The sequence below is a fragment of the Pezoporus wallicus genome, unplaced genomic scaffold (assembly GCF_028554395.1).
Source record: "Pezoporus wallicus isolate ANWC-B61680 ecotype Strahan unplaced genomic scaffold, APGP_CSIRO_Pwel_v1 scaffold_6362, whole genome shotgun sequence".
NCBI lineage: Eukaryota > Metazoa > Chordata > Aves > Psittaciformes > Psittacidae > Pezoporus > Pezoporus wallicus.
Genome location: NW_026637663.1, coordinates 6706800 through 6724904, shown reverse-complemented (window position 1 = coordinate 6724904; position 18105 = coordinate 6706800). Strand labels below are relative to the sequence as shown.

Sequence of the window (18105 nt, the reverse complement as noted above, 5' to 3'; positions counted from 1 at the left end):
CATATATATACACCTATCTGTGGATATACGTGACTCTTCTCTCCCTAATTTTTCAGCCCACCTTATAGCTGTTATCTTTTCTGGCCTTTCACAAATCTCTTTTAGTAGGTGAGGAAGCCATCCTTTTCATTAGCTCAGTTTCCACAGGCTCCTGAAGAACTAAGCTTTAGAGATGATGGTAAACAACTGGGCAGCTGTACTGTGCATCACGTGTGAGCTTGTCCTTAGACACAGCCATCTACTGGAAACTCCAAAGTCATTTATTAGTCACCTAGGAATAAAACAGAAATACTTGTCCAAATTTTTTGAACCAATTTTTGTGTCTTCTCTGGTTCTGAGAGACACTGTCACTAAGTTAAGCATTACCAGAGCTTGACGACTAGGTTCCAATATATGCTTTATAGGAGGAAGGGGTCACCATACAAACTCCAAAATTACTTCCTATGTACATTAGAACTGCACTTCTCCACTGGACAGATCTGCCACCCTTTGCAGAGTAAGGGAAGAATCCATAATGAAACTGAGTGCTGCTGATAAATTATCCCTAGGGTAAAAATGCAATGGGTATGTATTTTATTAGGTGATGAGCAGAAGAAGGATAACATCTGGATTCACAGTCCATCAGGCTAAATCTGCCAAGTGTTCGATTCAAGTTACAGTGTATTTGAACAACACCATGACAGTTAAATGGATTCCCATGGCACACATCCTAATGTAATTTGGAAAATGAAATAGCAATAGTGCAATGGGTTTCACCTTTGACATGAAAAGCGTGATGAATAAAAAAGTCTATCTGAGAGACATCATATAGTCAACAGCTGTTTGAGAAAGCAAAACAGTGAGCAGCAGAGATTTCTGTGGTAGAAAAAGCTTAAAACCTTGATCAATGCGCTGCAAAAACAATGCAAGTGATCTGCACACTGAAAGTCCAACCCTTCATTTCCTAGCACCGTTCACAGCTTTAAGTTAATGGACATGAGGGAATACTGGCCACATTAACTGAAATAGCAGCATTAGCCAATTTCATGCATCATACGTTTACTAAAACGGAGGCTGGCTGTTGAAAATAAAACCCCCACATTTCATGCTTTCATATGCAATCTGCAGGAGGAGTTTTAACACAATCTGCAAACACTTCTGGACAACAAAGCAGATTCTTAGCTAAGGCAGCAGCAGGTAAGCAGCAGGAGCCTCACCTTATATATTGCAATCAAGCTCAGGCAGGATTCCAAGCCATAGGGGGACAGCAGGACTGATGGGAGAGGTGTGAGCTTGGAAAACAAAGTGCATTGTGAAACCAATACACACTGTATGGGTTTGCCTATATAATGTGGTCAGAATGGATAACAGGTATCTCACTACTCCCAGGTTTCATGATCTTTTCTTAATGATTGTGTTGATGAACAACACACATACATGGCTTTAGCTCTAATTTAACAGAGTTGCATGTGGAGATAACAGCTGTAACATGAAAACTTTTAGAGATTGCCTTACAGCTTGCTTGTAGGCCATGAAGTTTGTAAAAACGTGTCCATTTTATTTATAGCCCACTTTATTTTGGAACAAATGGGACACTTTGAAGAAAAAAAAAACTAAAACCAAAAAATACTGAGACTTGAATTTTTTTCTCCCCATGCTTTTGCATTGAGTACAGCTCCCCATTCTGTTGACCTTGATTACTGTCTCTTCCAGGTTGTGCTTGCTTCTTTTTTCACCTGAGCCAGTGCCTCCACCACATTCAGGTATTATCTTTCAGCCAGTCTTTGGCTCCCAGAACTGTCTCTGGAGCTTTCCTGCAGCATGTCATTGAAGAATGGCTGTGTCTTGGAAGAGGTTTTCTCCTTGCTGCCATGATCAAAACCATGATTTTCACCAAAAAAAAATCCTGAACCAACAGTCTTGTAATAATGGTTTTCATGGATGCCGGATTTAGCTCCAACTTACCAACCTCCTGTCAAGAGAGTGAGCTGTATTTGCCCTGCAGTGAAAGGCAGACAGGATTTTATCAAGTTTTATTTCACAGATTAGTGGCTATTTCAGTGGAACTTTAAGTTCTGTAGCCACACGCATTTGTCAACAATATATAAAAAACACAAACATGACGACAAGGTTGATTCAAGAAAGTAACACTCAGTAGCAACAGAGAGTAGAGAGAGGTGATATTGTGCCATTCCACTGTACAGTATATGCCCAGTCGTATCCTTCTGTTGATCATCTTCTACCTATATGCATAAAAAGCTGCCAACACATTTGTTTTATTTGAGGGCAAGGCTATGAACAGTCCCACCATCCAGACCAACCAATTTTGTCACGTGTCTGAGGTTTCACATTCAAATATGCTCACTGACAGTTTCAGCTTCAGGTATTGCAATCATCTCCAAGCTCCTCTTCACACTTCTGCCCTTACATGGGAGACCCATAGTCAAGTTTATTCTCCTTCATTCCTTTCTAGAAAGCAAATAAAGGTTCCCTTGTTCCAGAGTCAAGAGGACAGAGTCATGTTCAACTTTGACTTGCTCAAACTCCCACTGGACTCAGGGGGATGTATCACACAGTATCACAGTATCACAGTATGTTAGAGATTGGAAGGGACCTCGAAAGATCATCTAGTCCAATCCCCCTGCCGGAGCAGGAACACCTAGATAATGTTACACAGAAATGTGTCCAGGCGGGTTTTGAATGTCTCCAGGGAAGGAGACTCCACAACCTCCCTGGGCAGCCTGTTCCAGTGTTCCGTCACCCTCACTGAGAAGAAGTTACTTCTCAAGTTTAAGTGGAACCTCTTGTGGTCCAGTTTGTACCCATTACCCCTTGTCCTATCATTGTTTGCCACTGAGTAGAGCCTGGCTCCGTCCTCGTGACACTCCCCCTTTATATATTTATAGACACTGATAAGGTCACCTCTCAGTCTCCTCTTCTCCAAACTATAGAGACCCAGCTCCCTCAGTCTTTCCTCATAAGGGAGATGTTCCACTCCCTTAATCATCTTTGTTGCCCTGCGCTGGACTCTCTCCAGCAGCTCCCTGTCCTTCTTGAACTGAGGGGCCCAGAACTGGACACAATACTCCAGATGTGGTCTCACCAGGGCAGAGTAGAGGGGAAGGAGGACCTCTCTCGACCTACTAACCACCGCCCTTCTAATACACCCCAGGATGCCATTGGCCTTCTTAGCCACAAGGGCACAGTGTTGGCTCATGGTCATCCTGTTGTCCACTAGTACCCCCAGGTCCCTCTCCCCTACACTGCTCTCTAACAGGTCGTTTCCCAACCTATACTGGAACCTGGGGTTGTTCCTGCCCAGATGCAGGACTCTACACTTTCCCTTGTTATATTTCATCAAGTTACTCCCTGCCCAACTCTCCAGCCTATCCAGGTCTCGCTGGATGGCAGCACAGCCTTCTGGCGTATCAGCCACTCCTCCCAGCTTAGTGTCATCAGCAAACTTGCTGATAGTACACTCAATTCCCTCATCTAAATCATTGATGAATATATTAAATAATACCGGTCCCAGTACTGACCCTTGAGGCACTCCACTAGTTACAGGCCTCCAACTAGACTCAGCCCCATAGACTACAACTCTCTGGCTTCTCTCCTTCAGCCAGTTCGCAGTCCACCTCACTACCTGATCATCCAGTCCACACTTCCTCATTTTAGCCGCGAGGATGCTGTGGGAGACTGTGTCAAATGCTTTGCTGAGGTCAAGGTAGACCACATCCACCGCTCTGCCATCATCCATCCACCGTGTTATTTCCTCATAAAAGGCTAAGAGATTGGTCAAACATGATTTCCCCCTGGTGAAGCCATGTTGACTGCCCCTCATAACCTTCTTATCCTTGATATGCCTTAAGATGGTATCAAGGATAAGGTGTTCCATCACTTTCCCAGGGATGGAGGTGAGGCTGACCGGTCTGTAGTTACCCGGGTCCTCCTTCTTGCCCTTTTTGAAGACTGGAGTGACATTTGCTTTCCTCCAGTCCTCAGGCACCTCTCCCGTTTCCCAAGACTTGGTAAAGATGATGGAGAGTGGTCTAGCAATGACTTCCGCCAGTTCCCTCAGCACCCGCGGGTGCATCCCATCTGGACCCATGGATTTATGGATGTCCAGATTGCTCAACTGGTCTCTAACCCATTCCTCATCAACTAAGGCAAACCGCTCCGTCGACCTGACTTCATCTAAGGTCTCAGGGGTACAGGGCTCTTCAGGACTGCCCGCAGCAGAGTAGACAGAGACAAAGAAGGCATTCAGTAACTCTGCCATCTCTTTATCTTCTGTCACCAGGGCACCCATCCCGTTCATCAGTGGGCCTACATTGCCTCTGGTGTTAGTTTTGTCTGCCATGTATTTAAAAAAGCTCTTTTTGCTGTCCTTGACCCTTCTTGCCAGGTTTAATTCTAAGGATGCCTTAGTCCTCCTAGCTGCCTTCCTACATCCTCTAGCAGCAGCCTTATATTCCTCCCAAGTGGCCAGCCCCTCCTTCCATGACCTGTAAACTCTCCTCTTCCACTTGAGCATACCCAGCAATTCCCTGTTTAGCCACGCAGGTCTCTTGGCCCTCTTCCTTGACTTCCTACGTGTCGGGATGCTCCGATCTTGAGCACGGAAAAAGCAGTCCTTGAATGTCAACCAACTATCTTGGGCCCCTTTACCTTCAAGCAGCCCTGCCCATGGGATTTCCCCTAGCAATTGCTTGAAAAGGCCAAAGTTTGCCCTGCTAAAGTCCAGGGTTGCAATTCTACTTGGTATTCTACTAGTCCTGTAGTGGAGGAGTTTGGACACATCCATTATAAAGAGTGTGGAATATTTGAATTGCCATCATACAAACCCTCTGGCACATGTGTACAGCTACACCTGCAGCAGCTCTATCCATGACTCACAGGACACGATCTGAGAGCTCCAAACTTACTTATGTTGAGTGTTTGTCTCAGACATTTCTACTCTTCAAATCACATGAGGCATACAAAAGCAAACTGATATTCCAGAGGGCCACGACAGAAGCTGGAGCTTTATCAGAAAGGTCTGCATCATGGTGAGTCAGAACCATTTCTGAGCTCTAAAAACAGCGTACAAGGGGGCAAACTGTCTCACTTCCCCTCACCCACGCTGTTCCACTATTTGAGCTGCCTTGCAGACACCTGGCACACATCCCACCTCTTTTTAAACAATGCAGGACACAGAATGTGTGCATATGACATACACAGCCCTCAGGCCGTTTTCCAGTCACAAAGAACTGATACGAAATTAAGTAATCAGCTCCAATTGTACTTTATTAACAACATCTAAATCTCACTCCTCTAAACAGTAGTGCTCTAGCAAAACCAGAAACATTAAAAAAATAATCATAGAGTTTCAAAAGGTGTTGACCTGCATTCAAACAAGAAACACCAGGTATGAGAAACAGAAAGCATCTATCTCTGCCTCTCTCAGACACGAGCGCACACCTGCTTTGCTGTTGCTGACAGCAGATAGCTGCGGGGCTCTTCCTGAGAGACATCCTGCATACCACAAAATAGCTGTCGAATATGAACTTTGACCCTCTGCAGCTTTGATAGATTTGTCATTTCTCTCAGGCTTTTCCATCCATCATGCACACTCTTTCTAATGTTTAACTCATATATATGAAAATCCCTCCAGGGAATTTCACTGCACCTTTGACGCTGCTTTAACTGCAGTCAGGTGGAAACAGTGAATTTTTACATGGGACTAGTCCTAGTTGTAACCACCGAATTTCATTGAACACTTCTGGGTGCTCCTTACTTGTATGAAATGAGTGTGATTTCCTGACACGGTTGTAAAATGAATCTCACTTTGGAGTGTCCTCACCCCCAGCAGTGCAGAGAAGACTCGGGATAGCAGGTTTTTAAGAAATTATTTGGTTTTGTGTCAAGGAGAGAAACTGTGTAACTTTTTGATTGCTTCTGTCATAATAAACAATTCAAGCAGTAAAAGCCCTCTCTCTTCATTTAGGATAATGGTCAAGAGAGGAGCTACTAAAATAAAACAAACTATGGCCTGAGGCAGTTCCTGAAGTGGACTTGATCTGAGATTTTAAGGGAGATTGTGTTCTCTTCAGTCTTTAGGTAACACAAATTTATCAGCTACCAAACACAGCTGCACTGCAGCATCTCCAACACAATCAAAACTTAACAACTTAGAAAGCTTGTCAAATGAAAACTAATACTAATCTCCTATGCATCATCCCTTTCTTTAGACCAGAACACACAAACAAAAATAATTCAGATCAAAGTGGGCATATCAAATTGCACAAACTCCAGGGGAAAAAAAAATATGAAATCCTGGTTATTAATCCCATTTAAATTCCCCATATGGGAATTTTAAACCACATAAAAAGTGGCTTTTCCCCTTGCTGGAAAACAAAAGAAAGAAAAGCATTACATGGGAATGTATGTAGTAGACCCCTGCATACACATATATATCTGACATGGGTAGTCTTAAGTTAGGAGATGGCAATCTAGGGAATTTACTGCAGATGATGGGTAATCTTTTGAAGCCCCTGGTAGCCTATAGGAAGATCTGTGCTCCTCGATAATGCTCAACAACATTTTGAGGTTGTCAAGAGAGCCTTTTCCCAGAGTGTTCTTCGTGCTGCTGCTATAGAAGAAGAGAGCATACTCAAGAGGTGGTGAATGCAGCAGCAAGAACAGTTCTCAGCTCTTTGATCTGCAACCACAGGATGTTAGTATCTTGCATCCAGACCAATCTTGTTTTCTCCCTCAAGAAAAGGTAGTGAAGAGCAGTGGTTAAAGAAATTTCCAGCTCCATGATGAAGTAGATGCCAAAGTAGAAAGAAAGATCCCAACATTCCCTTTATTCTTTGAAGGAAAGACCAGGCTGCATTGGTTCAGGGATTTTTTGGATTTTTTTTCTTTAGGGCAGAAAGAATTTTGCACCATGAAAGGAAACACATACCACAGCCTGAGAACCCCAGCTTCAGGGCAATGATAAGGTTGAAACGCTAAGCTCGTACAAGTCAGGAAATACCAAGCAGATGAGGCTTGGCCCACTGCGCTATGCAGAACCCTTTGGCCAGCAGAATGACAAGACTAGGGAATAGACCCTTTTGCTCATTCATCTTGTATTGCTGAATTAAGTGCTCCAATTCTTTACAAAAGGTAGATTAGTTTAAAAAAAAAAAAAAGAAAGAAAAATGAAGTAGCAGCCTGAATACTCTGTAGAGGATGTAAAGAAGCAGACTGTGGCCACAACTGCTTGCCTGACGTAATTTATATACCCTCTATTATTTGTGTTCAGCATCATCTGTAAACAAGTGTCATTCAAGATTTACTCTTATTTATTACTGAACCTGATAATGATGATATACCAAGAGGGCCAACCAAGAATGAGACTCTTTTGCCCAAAACATGGTACAAAGAGCTTACAGTCTACAAATAGGCAAGACATATAAATACTGAAGAAGAAGATGTACTATGGAAGGAAGATCAACTGTATGGGGAAGCAGAAGGTTGGAGAAAGATCTGCAGAGGCCAGAGACAGCCCAGTCAAAACCATGAGTCACAAAGGAGGGCAACTTTGAGCTCCTCTGGCCTTGCTCCTACCATCAGTTTCTGCCAGCTCTTTTCTTTGGTTTTACCTCAACACTACATTTATTGTGAATCGGTGAGTCTCTCACTAGTTAGCGCAGCAGTGCTGTGTCTATCCTTCTTCTGTGGGGTTTTCAGCAGCCACTGAGATGCAGAAAGCAATCTCTATCAGCCATTCCATCTGGGTGTCAGATCTGTCTTTGCCATCTAGTAGGAAATAATTCTGACTCTCTCATTACCTTGGATCTCATCTGGTCTTGCATCCATAAACATACACAAACACAGACATTTCAGAAGAGCAGTACTGGCACCCATCCTGGACTAGAGAAAATTAGTGCACTAGATGCAGACAAACAGACATTTAAACTGTGCTTTTTGCCATTTTTCCTTGAGAAAGAAATCAATTATCAGTGCATTAATATTGCCTTGTGATTTTATTGCAAACTAATGGAAGTCCATCACCAAGCAATGACAGAACTTTTGCTCTGGGGGTCACTCAGCACCTGGAAAGGGGAAACTTAAACAGAAGAGCAATTTACCAAATGAACACTTCTTTCAAAAAATCTTTCCCTTCCTCTCAGAAACATAATTTATGGAACCTTTCAAGGAGGAAACAAAATGGAAAGATAAAACCTCCTGTTCAAAGTTCAGATTTGCCACTAAATCCACTTAGGCTGAAATCTATCAAAAATTTGACATGCTTGAAAACTGCCTTCCCAGGAGGGCGCAGTCGGAAACGTAATCCCATTAAATACAGTGTGGAAAATAAGTTGTCCACTTTGTTTTGTCTTTCTCACCAGAATTCATGTAATAAATGCCGCAAAAAGAAACAGTATGGATAAATGCAATGAAATGAACAGGTCATACACTTTCTGCAGTTTGAACCCCTCCTGGTGTCCCCCAGTCAAGAGTAGCTCATATGTTAGGCCATATTTTCCCTATAGTCCACACCAGCCTGCTCTGAGCTCTCACGAGTCTAATGGTTAGTTAATGTCATGGCAAGCCATGCCATTAAAGACATTTTCTTTCCACAGACGGTATTCTACCTTCTAAGAGTTTCTGTTGAGATTTGTTTCCCATTTCAGATTTCCGTTCCAGCCGGGACCGAACAGACCGTGCTGCTCTTGTACCCCCTCCCGTGGTGGATCCCTAAAGTGTCACAGAAGACAGGTGACCTCCCTGACACTGAGGATGCGGCGCATGTGATGCCGCAAGGCTGTATTTGCAACGGAATGGACAGGAGCAGAGAAGCAGAAAGACCTGTATAGACTCCCCTCTCTGATTTTTAAACTCATGTCTCTGAAGTCTCTGACGGCTACCTCTCAAAAATAGGAGATAATTTACTAAACAAATAAATGTATGGTCAAGTCAAAGCTTTCTTTAGTCTCTTTGTTGCTAGTCTTTTTTATTTCTGAATCCAGTTGCAGGGACAAAGGCACCTTTAGAATATATACTCTCTTCTGTTACAAGGTAGGTCACTTGGGACCAGGTTTTACTTACATGATTTATTTGATAAAAATTTTTACTTTAAAAAAGTTATTTTTTCACTCTTAACAGGCACATCAGTCCATAGGAAGGCTACTCACCAGTCTTGAGCAGTGCTATACAGCACTACTGGTATAAAAAGTTGGCAGTGACCAACCTTACAGAGCATAGATCAGCTTCATTGGCACCCCTTTGGCTGCACTAAGTAGCATCAATGTTGGTGCTAAAGCAAATAAGAACTGATTTAAAAACTGTGATTAAATGCATTAAATAATTCTTTAGCTATACAGATGGACATGAGGACAAATATATTTACTGGGGCAACTGAACTAAAGCTAGTTCGGAAACCATGTTCAACATGTCCTTAGAATACCTGCCTCTGATAATAACACTCCTTTTATGACCATTAGGTTCACCTCGTCATGCCAAAAGGGAACCCAGGGTGTTTGGATGACTATAGGAAGTCAAGACGAAGGCAAGTGCACTGCAGCCAGCATGGCACACATGTATCAGCCTCACAGCCTCATGCATGTATCAGCTCTCACATTTTAGTAACTCAGCCTTTCTGGTATGACACCAGTGCCATATTTCCACCTTGTATTCTCCAGAAGGAGGTCCCAGACCCTAAGCTTTACCATTAGCAGAAAGATGCCACTGTAAAGAGCAGCACCTTCAAAGAAAAAGGTTCTCTAGATTGTATGATTTAGATCCAAGGCAGATCACACTTTGAGCTCTGTGATGCTTCAGGACACTTGATCTGGCTTAACATTTCTGTTCACATGGTCATGTTATGGTGAAAATACAGTTAAATGGTTTGTGTGTCCACCAAAATGTCACCCTCCTTTCTGGCCCTCCTTCAAAGTAGTAATGAGACTCAATGGCAGACCTTCACTCAGACTAAACTCCACCACTCCTCCACTTCATTCCAGCCAAGAGCAAGAGAAAAGTAATGAAACTGAGCCATTGCCTTTCCTCCCTGGCATCCACGCATGCCTGCAGTCTGCACGTTTTCTCTGTACTGCAGCTTGCTACAAGGACTGTGGTGAGTCCATCCTGATTAGCATTAAAATGTTTCTTTATCTGACATTACTTTCACTTCAAAAAATGTGCAGACCGCTCCTGACCATTTACACTGCTTATTCAGTGACAGTATCTTGCTTTAATACTGAACAAAGGTCAGAATATAGATAAACGTATGATAAACCTAGCCTGAACAAAAAACTGTGAGCATTTTACAGCAGCAGTTGTATCCTAAAAATCTGTAAAATACAGCATGAAGCTATGGCATAAATAAAAGGAGCATTCCAGAACAATGGAGTTTTTCTTTAAGTACTCTTTAGGTGCTCTAAGACAGATAGTCAAAGATTTATAGCATATGTATAACAGCTAATTTGTATACAGTTTAAAAACAAACACCTAAAGGACCGGAAAGTATACTATTACATCATCAAAACAAATTTAAGGTAACACAGAAGTAAAAAAGATCTTTACTCGGTGACTCAGAAGATGACAGAACAAGCAGCTTAAAGAAAATGAAAGAAAACAAAATCCTAGGTTTGGGGTAGGTATGAGGCAAACATTCTTGAGCAAGTTTCCTAGCAGCACACTGAGCAAGCCAGGAAGAGAGCCGGAAAGGATCGCCAGAAAACGTTTTCTCTTTCCATCCCAACAAGAATTCTAGGATATATTCTCTATTAGCCTGGCTTCTCAGCAGCTGATGAAATACTTAGTGACCATTTTTAAAAGCTAATAAATTAGGGGAGAAAAAAAAAACAAACACTGAAGGGCAGTTACTAACTCACCAATGCAATTTCTTCTGCAAGAACTGGCTAAAATTTGTGTTTAGGGGACTGATTCCACACAAACTTTACTTCGCAAGTTCTGTGGTTAAGATGTGACGCTACATTAACTTTGCTTCTTTGAAGACCATTCATAATTTGGTAAAGTCATATTAAGAAACCCTCTGCTGCTAAGTGTTACCACATCAATCTAATACCAAACCATATGCTTTTGGGTAGCTTTCACCTCTCCATAACCAATTTGTACCCTTGTATTTCATGCACACCATTGCACAACACCAATGGCTACAATTCAGACCAATATGCTATGTAATGGGGCAACTAGGCAAAGATCTGAAAAGTGCTGGGAAAAAAAGCTATACCTGCTCTTCTCTGCTCAGTTCTTTGCTCATGGCAAATTTCTTGCTACATCTTAAGTTATCCTTCCTTTTCCATCAGCATAAATTATTCTATGTAATATTACAATTGCAAACTTCAAGTTTTTTCCTGAAGCGTTTCCTCTTTTCAGGCTCATGGCTAGTGTTGCACTGGAAAGTGTTTTATCTATCCCTATAAAAAAGTATGAAGGCAGCGATTATCAATTGACAACCAGAACTGGCTAGAGAAACATCAACAGAAGCATATCCCATTAGACTACACGGGGCCATAGAGATCAAAATGATTGGCATTGCCAGGATTTTGTTGTAGAAGACAGTAGAGGGGCAGAGGAGGGGAGGCATTATTCACACAGTCAAAAACCATTCTGGCTATGTTATTTCTGAAGAAAGCATTCCAACTCTTCACCGTGAAATGATCTTCATTGTGAATCTTTCATCAGAACATTTTAAAATCTACCTCAAAACACGATATTGAATCAACCAGAAAATTACGAAGCATTTGGGGTTTGATCCTAAAGAAAACACTAAATGTTTGGAAACCCCTGAATCCATTGCAAAATGTAACCTCCATTCATCCTGCAGCTTCCCCAAGAACATATGAATTTGTTCAGATACAAAATGCCATTCTTAAACCAAACTCAGACCTTCATTTGCCGTTCAAAAATAGGCCTTTGATCCCAACTCTTTCTTACTCAGTTTTTAATTTTCAGGCGCCTCTGCACTTCCTGGTCTCAGGCCTGACAGGAAATGGAAGTACCAAAATACCATGAAAATGGCTGTGCCTGTGGTGAGGCTGGTCTGGCCGAAGAAATGGAAACACTAGCGAAGTCCTGAGTGAGCCAGGTCTTGAAAAGATTTGTAGCCCAATTTCCAAATGAACAGGGTTCAGATAGGTTTTGGATAGCAGCTAAACCTTTGGAGGCTTCTCAAAATGAACCAAACCTTGAGGTTTACCAGCTCTCAAGGAATACATACAGCTGTTCCTCGAGGTATTCAGTGGGCAATAGGGGATGGATGAAAGCACCACAACTGGCCAAAACACGCATGGTCTACACTTTTGTTTGTTTCCTCTGTCCTTCTCTTGCCTCCCCACCCACTTTCATTTCTCCTATTGAATTCCAGTTTTAAAATCTTATGGTTGTGCAGTCAACCTGCCATCTCCATTACATCTTTCACATTATAAGGTACAGTTTATGTTGGCTGCATGCAGAAAAATTACTTCTAACCCCTGATCAAAAGATTTGCTGACTCTTTCAATAATAACTCTCCCAGGTTTTGGTTTTGTTTTTTTAGTGGGAAGTGTCTTGAGAGTTTATTGGAAGGAAGCATTGTTGAAAGTGTTTTATTTTCGGAGCTGATGTACCCTTGGTTGTACCAATGCCCATTTGCAGTAACAATGCTGGTAGGATCTGGAGCCACTTACAGTTTTATTTATGGTCTTGGTTTTTCAGTCACAATTAGAGTAACTTTTCCAAATGTTTGTGTTTGCAGACGCCATCCAAATAGGTCCTTAACTTGGAAAGCTTTGATTGTGTTTAGCTTCGCTTTACTGAACTACCTTAGTGGTCCATCTTATATTGGTGAGTGTTGTGGAAGCTATCTAGTGCATTAAATGCTATTGAATACTCACAAAGCCTGTGCCAAGGGAAAAAAAGGAAACAATTGTTCCCTGAAATTTTCAGCCTCTGATGAAAGGAACTTTTAACAGGCAGAGGTGTTCATTTCAAGAAGCGATTTCAAGTGAACTTTCTTCCTTTGTAAGATCTAGGATCAAAACAGTATTGAGAAGGACAAGGCTTTGAAAGAATAAAATTAGAGTTTGTAGATTAAGTCATCAAGATTTTAAAATAAGCAGCACTATTGTTTGTACAAGTACATGCACACACACAACACGGCAACTGAGATACAAGATAAGCTGATGGTTCCAAAAATACAGCATAAACAAAGTGTGTTGGTAAGTGATCATAAACTTACTTATTTGAACAACAAAATGGGCTTTCTTTAAAACAGTGTTTCAAAACAAAAGTACGTATATCTTCAAGATATGACTATTCCTCTAATACGTCAATAAGGCTCAGCTCTCATCGGTTTCACACATCCAGAAGTAAACCGTGCACCTAACAGATCAGAATAAAAATTCAGCATTGCAAAAACATTCTAACACTTTACAAGTATTGCAGACTATTACCTGCCTTTCCATAAACAAGGCAAAAGGACAGGATACTTAAGGTATTTTTTGGAATGTAAGAATGTTTTAAATTAGTATTTGACGCAAGGGGAGGAAAAACCAGGAGCAGCCAAATTGGCTAGAGTCCCTCCAGATCTTACCGTTTCTTATGAGAATGCTCTCAGCCTACCTTCCCAGAATGAAAGCCATTATTCTGTTGCCAATGTTTGTTTATTTGAAATAACAATAAATACAATACTAAGTAATGCTCTTTGGCTGTATATTTGTAACTGTGGCTCAGTTAGCAATTCAGAAGTGGAATATTGTTTCCCCTCACTTTGTTTATCATTGCAATATGCTCCTACTCAGAACATCAGAGTCTAGGAGCAACTTTAGCAAAGAGTATTTTCTGATGACAAGAGGCCAAGACTGGTACAAACTCAAAGTCGCCCTGGGCTTTCTCTAACCGAGTGAGCCCATAAGAACTTCTAAACTCATGGACCGTGATGCACATCCTGGCTCCAAAATGAAGATTCAGGTGTGCATCAGCCCATCCCTCATGTTCCTCCTCTACCCTGGCACACAGACAGGGACCCAAGTGAGTGCTGACTGAGTCCACAGTTTGAGCAGAGAAAGAACTGTTACAACACTCATACACTCACTTTAGATATAGCTGTAAAGACCAGGGGACCAGACTCTAGACTGCCTGGTGCATCACAACTACTTGCTGACTACTCTGATGAATCCACCTCTCTTAAATTGTCCTGATGGCTATCATCAAGGTTATAGGAAGCTATATGCCCATCAGTCCCTGCAGATCTGCAGTCACAAGTTAGGCAATCAGGAGTCTCTTGGAGGTGTTATTTGTATGAAAATTAATGTCTTGCTAGTGGACTACCACAAAACTTCCAACATCTGACAATCATGCATTTACCTGAAATACAGACATGGGTGGCTGTTCTGAGTATTTCTGCCCCAGTGAAATGCAAAAATATTATTCCTGACAAAGTAGCTCTGTAAACTACTGAAAGTCTTCTCCGGAAGTTACATGTCATGGTTTACAACACTGAGAGTGTGTACTGGCAGAGAAGGGGGACTGAGTGAGCAGCTGCATGGTGCTTAGTTGCCAGCTAGGGTTAAACCACAGCAAATACTTGCTCTGTGTCTGAAAACAGTGAGGACATAAAAGTTGAAACAGCACAGAAATCTGTTCAGACAGATGAGAATATGTATAAAGACAGACATTGACACCCTGCTCCCTCTCCAGCCATCGTGCAGTTTATCACTTAGAACCCAGAGCTGTTCAACACCCAGCCAAGGAAAAAGACCTCTGATTCATGCAGTCTAAATTTATTATTGTGTCATCACTACGGTTCACCTTATAGCAGATTTACCACTGCAGTTAAGGAGACTGCGCCCCTAATATTTCCACCGCTTGGCAAGCAAGGTGCATATACTCGTGACAGTGAGATACCATCAGGGATGTGCTCACCCTCCTCATATCATCCTGCAGCTTTCATGAAACTCAGGTCCACAGTGAAACATGCTTTGTCTCCATGGCCTCTAGTTACTTGTGAAAATACCAGTCATTCTCTGTTATTCTTCTCACCACAAATAAAAACAAAATCTTTATCTGTTGTGCAGAAAAGAATGGTAATTCTCTGTCACCACACAGTGGCACAGCAGGTGATAAAAGTCATAGTTTCTTGGTCTTTCTACACAGCCTTGGGTTATTTATACAGATACTATCCGTGAATATTAAGAAAGGTATATGAAGGAAGGGGTTATGCAGTCTGCGAGCTGTAAGCAAAATGACAGAAGGAGTAAAGAATGATTTACTGCTATGGTATTTGTTGCTGTAATAGCATTGCTTTTTTGTTGTTGTTGTTTAAACAGGGAAGTATACAAAGAGTAGAAATAAACCTGCCTCATTCAAAGTTTAGTCTTGCCAGAAGATGAAAAAAATATGTGCGTATGAGTGTAGTGTATGATGTGTGCTGTTTTCTTCCTCGGGTGTCTGTTCATTATCCAATTTATGGAAGCATTTCTAATGTTGGCTAGTATTCATGCAGGCTAGCCATCTCTGAAAGAAGAGTGCAGGCAGCAAAAAAAAAACCAGGAGAACCTAGAGTTCTTGACTAACAAAGCTAGCTACCCCTATCAACATGTTCAATCTTAATTCAGCCCAAAAGCATAACATCTCCAAAACCATTAACTTTTTGGCAGCAGGAAGAGAATCCACCAGGATTCACTTTTCTGGGCATGGCTCATAAAGATGCACACTACTACATGGTACAGAGATGAACAACACATACTCTGAATGGGTGAAAGAGGTAACAGAGGGACTTCGGACATCTCTCAGGTTACACCGAAGTCAAATACATCTGAATAAGTCTATGACATTTACTTTTTAAAGAGTTTGCGCAACTGCCCTTGGCCAGATTTTTCTTCCCTTTTGTGAGGCAGGCAACCACTCGCCTAATGATAGTTAGATTCAGCAGTGATTTATATATATCTGTTAAAAGACTTTGGCATCATTTGGGTCATGGAACATTTAAAGATGATAAAACAGTCACAATCAGTCTTATTTCACACTTGGACAAATTAAGTTTTGGTAGCATTTCCAGTTTACTTCCACACTGATATTTGGAACTTTTTTATGTGCAGAAGAAAGAATAGAACATTTAATCTCTTGTGAATGCTGCTTGCACGTTTGTGAAAGTGAGCTTGGAATTAAATCGCAATGTTAACCCGTTAACTATAATAGTACATATCACCTGACAGCCTAAGGGTGCGTCAAATGAGATGTTTAAAGAGATGAGAATCACTTGACTCCATCTGTCCCACACTTTCAAATGCCACACAAAACAAAATTCATGGAGCAAACTCATTCCTTCAAGGTTCCAGTTAGCAGCTTCGAATCTACAAATCATTTTTCAAAAAAAAATAGATAAGGAGCAAAACTTTTTCTCAAGAATTTCAGGTATGATCAGCTCAGCCATCCCCCACTGCCATGTGTCCTTGAGCTTTCTCTATCCCCCTTCACTCGAAAAGGAAAAAAAAAGGAAAAAAAAAAAAAGAAAAGAAAAATTTTAAAAAAAAAGACAAGAAGAAACCACCTTTCAGTATTTTACAGAAATTTTATGAAAGACTTAGAGAAAAATAGGGTCTACTTCACTTTGCAACTGCCTGTAACTTTAGCATAATAAACTCCAAAGGGCAGAGCCTTCACCAAAACACTTAAAAACAGCTTGAAAGAGGTACTAGCTGTCCGTTATGTTTACTCAAGCACTTGTTTAAAAACACATTTAAGGAAAATGTTTTTATTTCTACAGATTGCATTAATTATAGCTTTGCAAACACTGCAAGCTCTACAAGAAGACTGAACCGAGCTATTAGCTGCAAACCTCAAGTCTTGGCTAGAGAAGTGCTTATGGCTTATTTAGCAAGCCTAATGAATTGGCTCACCCATCTCTAAGCAGAGTTCCATGTTTAGCACCACGGAGCCTGGAATAGCCAAAGAGGCTTGTTTCACTTCGCTTTATAATTAAAAATAAAGCCAAATCGGTCAACCCAAGACGGTCCAAAAGCAGACCTCACTGCAGCACTATTCCGCTTCGGGAAAATAAAAGCACTAACGCGGACATTAACATTGGCCCGAAGCTCTGCGGAGACCCACAGTAAACTTTCACTTAGCTGCCACGGGCCGTGTGCTCCCCGGGACAGACGCGCAGGGGCGGCGGTGCCAGCCGCAATCTGAGCCCCACGGTGCGGGACAAGCGGCGGCAGGGCTCCCCGCCGGGCTGCGGGCTCCGTCCTCTGCCTGTCTCCCGGCAGCCGAAGCGCACGCCGCCCGGAGAAACGCACCGGCCCGCTCAGGTGCGCCCCGGGGGAGCAGCGCCCGGCGGTGGGAGGGGGGGGCTTACCGTGAGGGCGGAGAGCTTCTGGGCCGGCACTGCGGGCAGCAGCTCCGGCAGCAGCAGCAGCAGCGGCACCCACATCCTGAGGCAGGGCCGGTGGGCACGAAGCCGCTCCGGGAAGCGGAGGAGGGGGACTCTCCTTGGGGTGTCGCTCCCCCTCCCCGACGCCTACTCTGGCTCCTTTTCAATCGCTCCGGCTGGGAGGTCCCAGCTTAGGTCTTCTATTTTCTTTTCCCCACCGCAGCCCTTGTAATTTGGGGACGGGTGTATAGCAGGGAGGCGGCAGTTTCTCCCTCTCTCCGTGTCCCTCCCTCGCTACTCAAGAGCCAGCCCCGGCTCCGAGATGCTCCCGAGACAGCCTCTCCCCTTTCGCCGTCTTGCCGAGCAGGCACTGCCAGGGGGATCCGCCGGACCCCGCCGCCTCCCTCGGGGCGCCGCGCCTCCCTCTGCCTCACACGGGCTGCTGCCTAGCCTTGGGAATCGCTGTCTTTCCCTTGCCGCTTCCTCTCCCCGGTGGCGGGAGTACGGGAGGAAAAGATTGGGAAGGGAAAGGAGAATCCTCTCACACTACCCCTCCAGCATCCGCGCCGGCGGGAGCCCGGAGAGGGCACTGCCGCAGCTGCGGAGGCTGGCGGTGTGCGACCTCACCGAGCCGCTCTTCCCCTTTTCCTCTTATCCTCCCCCCTCCCCAGCCCGGCCTCCGCTTTCTCCTCCCAGACCCACAGGTCCTCGACGATTAACCCTCCCCGGTGCTCCCGGGGGGGCGCCGGTTTGCTCCCCCCGCAGGGTTCATTCCT

General features: G+C 43.1%; 1 protein-coding gene across 3 annotated transcripts in view; it reads right to left on the bottom strand.

The window, feature by feature from the left end:
- Positions 1-17905, bottom strand: part of SMOC2 (SPARC related modular calcium binding 2) — a 138641-nt gene extending 120736 nt beyond the window's left edge. For 2 of the 3 annotated variants that reach the window (XM_057406964.1, XM_057406966.1), the window contains exon 1: positions 17315-17904. In XM_057406964.1, the coding sequence (XP_057262947.1) occupies positions 17315-17389 (75 nt within the window). In that variant the 5' untranslated portion in view covers positions 17390-17904. Of the gene's footprint in view, positions 1-17314 lie in introns of all 3 variants that reach the window. The other variant, XM_057406965.1, reaches the window with a different exon arrangement.
- Positions 17906-18105: the final 200 nt, after the last annotated feature.